The following is a 9,647-nucleotide window of genomic DNA, read 5'->3' as shown; positions in this document are numbered from 1 at the left end:
GGCCAAAACATCTAGATAGGTTATAAAAAAAAAGAAAAAAAGATAGACATCTTACTGTTTGGAAAATGAATATTTTCTCTACTGGATTTCTGGACAGCTTTCTCCCAAAACGTCCAAACTCAGACTTAGACATCCTATCGAATATGTCCTTTCACGCATGTATTAGCAAACTCCATCAACTGGCCACCCAAACTCCACCCCTGTATATGTCTGCCACTAAAATATGCACCACCACATCATTATACATATTTTTATGCCATTCTAATCTTATAAGAGGCCATAAGGTGCATGAAAATTACTTCATTAAATTCTCCTCCAAATGTTTAGATTCTCCGTGCTGAAGCACAAGACTAGGATAGGACTGATCTTTCCTTATACAATAAGAATTCAAACATTCCAGAAAGATTTACTTGCATCAATTGAAAATTCATGAAATACAGTGAGCGTTACTTCAAAACAGTACACAACAAAACACCCAAACCCATTGGGACTCCCTCTGTGCAAGAACTTCAAACACACATCACAGAAGATGTAAGAAGTCCATAAATTCTGCTTTTCTATAAGAAAGGGTGAGAAGCCATTGCTCCCCATGAAGCACAAGGATATTCATAGTCTTCAGTGAGTGTGCGCAAAGATTGTTAGACCTTATTATCCAAATGGATTTTCAGGCTAACAGGAAATGAAGTTATTTAACAGCTTCAGGGCTCTAGAAAACAGACATCTCTATATCTCCATAGCAGGGATTCTCAACCCAGTCTTTGGGACATACTTAGCCAATCTGTTTTTCAGGAGATCCACAATGAATATGCATGAGATAGATTTGCCAGCACTCTCTTTTGTGTGCAAAACGATCTCATGCATCTTCATTGTGGATATCATGAAAGTCTGACTTGTTGGGAGTGTTTGGGTTGAGAATGACTGCTCTAGGCATGTGAAATATTGGCACATTTTGAATATACATGACAGCTTTAAAGATGTTCCATGAATTACCTTCTCTCGCCCTAAGAATCTGGGCAATTTGCTGAGTCAATCGTATGGCAATAACCCACGGATGCGGGGTAGTCACAAACCTTGTGGTCATTGCAATGTATGCTTCAACTCTCTGTCTATCTCCACTTGGTGTCACCCTATTTCTCAGTGTGAGTATAAGTTAAGACAACATACTACTTGTTTGTCTCAATGGGTGGTTTACATTATCATCTGCCCGTGTGACCTGGTGTACGTGGAATGGACAAGCCGCAAAGTAAAAACTAGACTATCAGAACATAAGAGCTGGCTCAACACTTCTACTATCTCTGTCCCATGGTTCCCCACTGTTTGGATAACGACCATGGGTTTGCTGATCTCACCTGGTTCATCATCGAACAACTCCTTGCAAGAACAGTTTTGGATCTTCAAACTCAATGCGGTTCACCCCTACGGCCTCAACGAAAGCATTGAATGGAGCACTATTGTTTAGTTGATTGGCCAATTTTTCTGACCCTGTGATTGGCTGTCCTTTTATGACGTTCCCTTCTTTCCAGTTTGTAAGTGCGTTTTGCCTGCCGCTCTGTTAGCTCCTCCCTCCCTTTGCCGACTGGCTTGTTTCCTGTGCCACTCATGGCCTAATGATCTGTGTCCGCCTAATGCTACAGGTTCCTGAGGAAGGGACCCAGAGTCTCCAAAACCGGGCTTGGTAGAACCTGATATGGCAGCGGGTCTTGTAGCCCTGTCCTTATCTTCTGGACCATGTCTTCAAGCTAAGTCTGCTATTTTGATCTAGGAGTCGGCTGGGGGACTTTCAGTGTGTCCCACTCTGTCTTTATATTAGCACTTTAAATTTGTGATTTACTTTATCACTGCATTAATTTTCTCACTAATTACTGAGTTGAGCACACAAGAGGGATACAGTGATGGTGTGCAGGTGAAGGTTATATCTTCACCAGTATGTGTAAGTACTGGAGAAAGTTCTCCCCTCGCTTTTCCCTCACACTGAGAATTCCTCTCACATATTTATTATTATAATTGTTATTTATTTGAGTGCTTGAGACAGACTGGGTCACTCGGAAAGTCCATTAGACTTTTTTACTACTCTTTGTGGTTGCTATTTAGTATATTTTTGCAGTATTTTGTTTTTGGAGTTATTTTTGCTAGGCATGTGAAAGACACCTCTGCTAAGGTTAGACTTCATAAAATTATGATGGGGCAGTCAGAACATTAAAAAAAAGAAGATTCAAAGGACACAGGGAATCCCACTCCAGAAGCAAAAACAATTACACTTCTCCCTCCGTATCCGCGGTTTCTGTATCTGCGGATTCGCTTAATTGCGATTTTTTGGCTGCTGACTCCACCCCCTAATTTTCCTCACTGAACCCGGCGTTTCACATTGAAAATCGCTGTTCCTGGTGTTGTACGGAGCACATCGCAGGTCGGGTTATTCACGGTTTACTATCTTTTTCAGGTTTATTTTACCGAAAATCCACGAATAACATGTGAAAAGTTATTTGAAGTTTTTCCATGAATACGGAGGGAGAAGTGTATGTAAACAGAGAAGACAAAAAGAATATCAACTTGGCATTGAGAATAAGTTAATTTGATGGCGTGGTAGCTTTCCTCACAGGATGGCTGCTCAGTTGATTACAGTAGATCTGGGCACCCATTCAGCTCATATGCTCCTCAACGGAATCCTCTGGCAAGGGCTCAGAAGACACAAGTGAGTCTAATGAACCCCTGAGCTTTTCTTCTAAGGCATTGACACAGGTAAGCTGCAAAAGACTTCATGGGCGATGTTCTTCCATGACATGCAAGAAAGGCAACTCTTGACCTAGGGCTTTCAGTCGTAGAGTTCCATCATCCAGATCGATACTGCACTAAAGGAAGAGAGAATACAGGTCTCATATCAGAGGGCTAAGATAGGCATAAATTAGAGAAGAGGCAGAGTATCCCTCATTTGAGGAAGATATTAAAGATAATATACACCATATCTAAGCTTCCAATGCATGAAGCAGAGTTTGCTGGTAATGGATGCATCAGCACTAGACTTCACAATGCGCTTGAGGTACACTATGACAAGGTGAAACAATACCTATCATTTATATAAGTAAATCAAGATATCACTGTGCTAGTCATCATCCAAAATCCATATTGACACCATCGGATGCATGTTATATATGTAGAGTTGAGAACAAAAATCTGATCAAGTGGCCATTAACATGTTTTGGGGAATGAGTGTCTATTGTATGTAGTTTGTGGTATTTTATGACTGTATTAATGTAAACTGCTGAGAAAGGACTATGATTTGTATGTAGCAATATTTTATATTTTTCTGAATTTGTAACTGTGTTTTGATATTGTATTTCTGATATATTATTTATTATATTATGTTTTGGGAACTGCTTTGGTTTGCACTATGGGCCTCTTTTATCAAGCTGCGCTAGCAGTTTTTAGCTCTGGCCTGCGCTGCTCCCGACGCTCATATCTACAGAGGCAGTATCCAAATATAGCATAACAATAAAAAAGGCCTGAGGAATAAGGCTTAAAGCAGTGAAACAGGCAAGCAATACATTGGGGAATGTAGACATCACTGGTTTTTAAACAATAAATATACTGTTTAATACAAAAAGAATAGATCATAAATTACATTTTGATATTTGCCAGTATAATGTCAGTGTCACAGGGAGAGCTAAAAATGTCTTACTCTTAGAGACAGCAGAGTCTGAAGTCCAAAGCAAAAATCCGGTATTTCCTCCTCTGTAAAAACAAAGAAGCCAGTTAGGGAATTTGTAATTTTTGTCTCTATTATTAACAAGTTTCCACTATGAGAGGCTACAGTTCAGGACTTTGTACCTTCTGTGGCATTAATTGTACAGTACAAGAAGGAAGTCTTTCCCAAAGAAATGTTTCTACATTGCCCTCACCAAGCAGGATTCCAGCTGACAATAGCTTCTTTCTATTTCTTATTTCAAGTCAAGTTTCAAGTTTATTTAGGTTTGATTAATCGCTTTATCTTAATTCAAAGCGATGTACATAATAAAATTACAATATAAAAAATTAATACATTAAAGAATGTTGACTAAACTGATGACAAATTTAACAATACTAGACACACATAGGAAAGAGAAGGGCTAGAAGTTACAATATAATATACAGATGGGGAAAACATTTAGGGAAGGTACATGAGGGAGGGGTAAAACAGAGTCTTGGAATTATTTTATAATGAAATTATTGTTGATTTATGAAGGCATCATTAAATAAAAAAGTTTTCAGGTTACTTTTAAATTTTTCTAAATTGATTTCTTGTCTCAAGTGGTAGGGTAAAGAATTCCAGGTTTGGGGTGCAGTAACAGAAAAAATAAATTGGCGTCTTGTATTTATGATTTTAAGAGATGGGATTGTTAATAATTGTTGTTCTGTAGATCTTAGTGTTCTATTCGTTGTGTAAGGGATTAATAATTTATAAATAAAAGCCGGAGTTTTAAAAGAAAGAGATTTGAAAGTGAGCAAACTAAGTTTATATATGATTCTGTGGGCAACAGGAAGCCAATGGGCTTCCTTAAGGAGAGGAGTAACATGATCGAATTTTTTGGTCCTTTTTGATTTACACTCCCTGTTGCATTTTTGTTTGATGTACAGTTACTGCCATTATTAAAGGAAGGATTTAATTAGTCCACTTCCACCACAACTGCTAATGGCAAAGTAAGGACCCTATTGCTCTTCTCTCTCTCTGCTACAGTATATGATATAATTGTATTGTTATTGTCCATTCCTGTTTTATTCATACTATACAGTATTTGCTTTTTTTTAAAAAAAAAAATCTTTATTCATTTTCAAACTTACAATAAGTGCGTCAATATGTTAAAAACAGATTAACAATAAGTATATCACTTAATAATCATCAATGGTACAATTGATATTCTCTTAACTCCCACCCTTCCCACCCCTTCCTATTATATATTCAAATGCCTTTTACAATATGTACTAATAAAATTACCCTCCCCCCTCATATTTGAACTCTATTTGCTTTTTATATGTATTGTATATTGTTTCATTTATATTGTATGGTATTTTTTACATGTATTGTATATTGTTTTATTGATTATGGTATAGCATTTTTAGCATTTTTCCTTTTGTTTAGATTTAGGGTTCCTTTTAAGAAGATGCGCTAGCGGTTTTAGCGCACGCACCGGATTAGCGTATGCTAGCTGAAAATCTACCACCTGCTCAAAAGGAGGCGGTAGCGGCTAGCGCACGGGGAAAATTAGCGCGTGCTATTCCGTGCATTAAGGCCCTAATGCGCATTTGTAAAAGGAGCCCTAAGTTTATTTGGGGGGTTTTAATACTTCTTTTAATATCTTTTTATTTCTTTTACATTTTCAAAAATTATTTGTTTTATCTAGTTTTGACTGCTGACGCCAGCCAGCTGGATGAAACACGACTCGTATCGAATCATTTAGTTTTTGTGACACCGTGGCTCCAATAAATCATCCCTCTTACAAAACCGTAGCGTGGTTTTTAGCGCCAGCTGCGGCGATAATAGCTCCAATGCTCATAGGAATTCTTTGAACGTCAGAGCTGTTACCACCGTGGCTGGCACTAAAAACCACGCTATGGTTTTGTAAAAAAGGGGGGGGGGGAGTGTAGTACATTCCACATTAATACCTACCTTGTTGCCACCTACTCTGTTGTTGGTTTTAGCACTTTATTCACTGAGGATCTCTGTTCTCCTGTTTGTCACAGGGATAACATACTATACTAACATGTTATATCATATGTTATATACTGTAAGTTACTCATGCAAGTGGGAGCCCTGCCTGAGGCCTGCTCATGTTCCTCCCTTGTGTTTGGTCTCCTTTTTAAATACCCACTATGTAAGTTAAGTGGGTATTTGCAGAATAGCAGTTAAGCGGAATAAAGGCAATTATTCCCATATGTGTGCAAATATATGTACATGTAGTGAGTGTAATAAAAGTTTCACGTATAATCCAGCGAGTCTTCCCCGCTATCTTTCTGCACGGTATCCTCTGGGTATACCGGTTCCCGAACCATCAACTCTCAGCCGACTGTCGGCTTTCCCCTTCTTCCTAGTTTAAAACTTCTCAATTTCTCTCTTGATGTTGCTTCCAAGTAGCCTCGTTCCATCTCCGCTGAGGTGGAGTTCATCCTTCCTGAATAGCTTGCTCTTCCCCCAGAACACTGTCCAGTTGTGCACGAAGTGGAATCCTTCTTCCTCACACCAGCGCCGCATCCACGCGTTGACTGCTTGCAGCTCCATCTGCCTCTTCTTGTCGTCCCTGGGTACCGGCAGGATCTCCGATAACGCTACCCTCTGCATTCTGGTCTTCAGCTTCCTTCCTAGCAACTGGGACTTGTCCTTCAGTACTTCCCTGTTATAGTTCCTGTTGCTCACATTGTTTGTCCTCACATGGATCACCACTGCCATATCTTCCTCTTCCATGCTGTCTATGATCCTGTCGATGCGGCTCACTATGTCTTCTATCTTGGCTCCCGGTAGGCAGGTCACCAACTGATCCTGTCTTCCTCCCACTATGTGGTTGTCGACTTGTCTGATGGTGGAGTCCCCCACGACGATCACTGTCCTCTCTATCTTCTCTTGCTTCTCTAGCTGCAGGTCCATGTCTCTGGTGTATATCCATCTCTACAGCCATAGGTCCATGTCCTCTGTGCACTTCCATCTTCCCTCATCCTGATGTTGGCTTGCACCGGGCTTGTCTTCTTGTGGATTCCCTCCACTGTTTCCAGATCTCACTGTGGTGTCACCCATTTCTCACTTGTGGTTGTCCTCCAGATGATTCTCACTCTCTGCAGGTTCCACTGTAGCTGGTGATTTTCTATGGCCTCCCTGTATGCTTTCTTGATGAACTTCTCTAACTCCTGGACTTCTTCCTCGATGGTTTCCTCTGGTTTGACGTTCTCTGCATCCTTGTCCTCCTCCTCCACTGCTCGAAGTGCTTCCAGTTCCAGTATTCTGCCCTCCAGGAGTCTGACTTGTTTTTTTAGGGTCTCCAGTTCCCCACATCGAGTGCATACATAAGAACGTCTCCCCAAGGGGAGGTAGTCATACATATGGCAGACGGTGCAGAAAACTGGGTAGCTCAACTTCCCCTTCTGTCTGCTGCTTCCATTGCTGCCCACTTGCCGATCTGCTGTGGCTGTCCTCTGCTCTCCTTGCCTGTTTGTTGTCTTCTGTGTCTGCTATGGTTGCCCTGCTCCTCAAGCTTATCCATGAGGGCCACCACTTGTGCTTGCAGATTCTCCACCCGGGCCTGCACCCGTTGGGCCTTGTCCTCGCCCTCAGAGATCCTTCGTTCTGCCTCTGTGAACCTCTGGGAGTGGGCGTCAAATTTTTCATTAATGCCCTCCACAGCAGATTGCAATTTACATATTTGATTCTAGTTTGCAGTCTCTTTTTTGGTTTGTTTGTTTTTTAAAACTAAATGATGGCCTATGTTTTCCTAGTGTAATAGATATGATGAACTCTTGTTGACATGTAGGTTCCATAATGGACTCTGTATTGGTCCATGTTATCCTCTTTTCCCAGCTGGAAAAAAGCCCCCATGCCTCCTATCCTTAATATATCCTTGATACAGACTGACTACAGTGGAGTGGAATTTCAAGTTCCAAGCTTATTTTAAAAAATTTTATACCGCCTAATCAGACTTCTAGGTGGTGTCCATCAATAAAAAGTATTATACATAATACATTTTAAATTTAAAAAAAAGTATCAGAATTAGTAAGTAGGCACATCAGTAGGGAGTGTTAATAAAACAAACAAAAAAACACAAGATGAACGCTGACAAAAGGGAAGAGGGATAAAGCTACAATAATGATAGAAAAGAAGACATAAAAAGGACAAACATGACCAGGACATAATAACTTGTAAGCAATTGCATGAGAATTTGATAAAATATAATGTTAATCTTAGAAGAAAAGTGGAAATGCTTGAAAACAACTCACAGTATAATAATTTAAGATTGATTAATTTCCCTAGGCTTATGCTGGTAACCCCTAGGGAAATGTTTAAAAGCCATTTACTAGAAATACTGGCCATTTCAGAGGAAATGTTGCCGCCATTTTCTTCAGGATACTACCTTCCTGGAAAAAGTCAAGTTCAAAAATCTTCATTAAATGTATCTGAAATGTTGGAAACATCTGATAAAGAGGCAGCAGTGCCATCCACTTTGATCATATCAGCAGCTCTTTCAATTGATAAAACATGGCTGTTAAAACTTTTCTTCAAAAATAGGCAAAAGGAATTTATAGGTTTAAAAGTACACGTTTCCTGATTTAGCATGAGAGATGCAGCGTCGTCATTGAGAATTTTTGTTATTGAAGCCTGGGGTTACATCTTTGGATGCCACTTTTTATTTGTACTCAAAACATCAGTTGGAAAGTCCCCAAAATTTACAAAATAAATTCTATTGTTGTCTCTTATTTTCTCATTTTCTCACGGACCTCAGTGGTACCATCTGCAAGCCACTAAACTTTTAGAACATACAGAGCATTGGCACCCCTAATCATCATCGGTCCCTTATGGTTCAATTTTTTCATTATTTCATTAATAAATTATATACTTTAAATATATTAGTGCTTATCTTGTGCTACGCGGGTGGGGGGTAAGCACTCCGACGTAGGCTACGTTTCGCCCCGTAGGGCTGTATCAAGGAAATCCCCCTGCAATAGATGAAATTAAATAGTAGTATCGAATTTCCACAATAGCTTTGATACGAGTAACATAAATCATTAATAAACAATCTTATTACTTGTTAAGTTACCTCAAATCAACCTGCTCATGCTCCCCGCGTTAGAAATTCAAGACAGGAAACATGGCCGCGGCGTTTACACTTTTAAATAGCCTAACTCCCTTTCAAAACGTGATGACCGAAATAGAATGGACTACCTTAATATGAGGCAAAAAAAAAAAAAGGGGGGGGGGGCGTGTTTTTTACGTTAAGATCGAGGTCATCACGTTTTGAAAGGGAGTTAGGCTATTTAAAAGTGTGAACGCCGCGGCCATGTTTCCTGTCTTGAGGAGGAGTGTGTGGCGCAGTGGTTGGAGGAGGAGTGTGTGGCGCAGTGGTTGGCTCTACAGCCTCAGCACCCTGGGGTTGTGGGTTCAAACCCCGCGCTGCTCCTTGTGACCCTGGGCAAGTCACTCAGTCCTCCATAGCCCCAGGTACGTTGATAGATGGTGAGCCCACCGGGACAGAGAGGGAAAAATGCTTGAGTACCTGATTGTAAAAACCGCTTAGATAACCTTGATAAGCGGTATATCAAATCCTAATAAACTTAATAAACTTGAAACTTCTAACGCGGGGAGCATGAGCAGGTTGATTTGAGGTAACTGAACAAGTAATAAGATTGTTTATTAATGATTTATGTTACTCGTATCAAAGCTATTGTGGAATCGCTGAAGGAGCGGATATTAGGGGGCGGAGCCTTGAACGTGCCGCAGCTGTGCGGCGGCAGAGGAATCACTGAAGGAGGTAAAATAAAAGCAAAGTAAAAAAAACCACTAATACTAACAGAGACTACAAATAGGTTTAAAATAATTAAACACAGGTAAAATAACTTTAAAAATAAGGTGCCATGCAACACAGCAGTGTCTTCCAGTACAAGCTGAAATAGATGTGAGAGAAAGAGCTGGTGAT

General features: G+C 40.1%; 1 protein-coding gene across 1 annotated transcript in view; it reads right to left on the bottom strand.

The window, feature by feature from the left end:
• Positions 1–390: 390 nt before the first annotated feature.
• The window catches only part of NRIP2 (nuclear receptor interacting protein 2), a 58,294-nt gene continuing 49,037 nt past the window's right edge, over positions 391–9,647 (bottom strand). Inside the window, exons 5-6 of the mRNA XM_033953481.1 lie at positions 3,677–3,729; positions 391–2,849 (exon numbers count right to left, since the gene is read on the bottom strand). Coding sequence (XP_033809372.1) covers positions 2,757–2,849; positions 3,677–3,729 — 146 coding nt within the window. The 3' untranslated portion in view covers positions 391–2,756. The remainder of the gene's footprint in view (positions 2,850–3,676; positions 3,730–9,647) is intronic.

This window comes from Geotrypetes seraphini, chromosome 7, assembly GCF_902459505.1.
Source record: "Geotrypetes seraphini chromosome 7, aGeoSer1.1, whole genome shotgun sequence".
Lineage (NCBI taxonomy): Eukaryota > Metazoa > Chordata > Amphibia > Gymnophiona > Dermophiidae > Geotrypetes > Geotrypetes seraphini.
The sequence above is the reverse complement of the archived record's forward strand: the minus strand, read 5'-3'. Positions and strand labels throughout refer to the sequence as shown.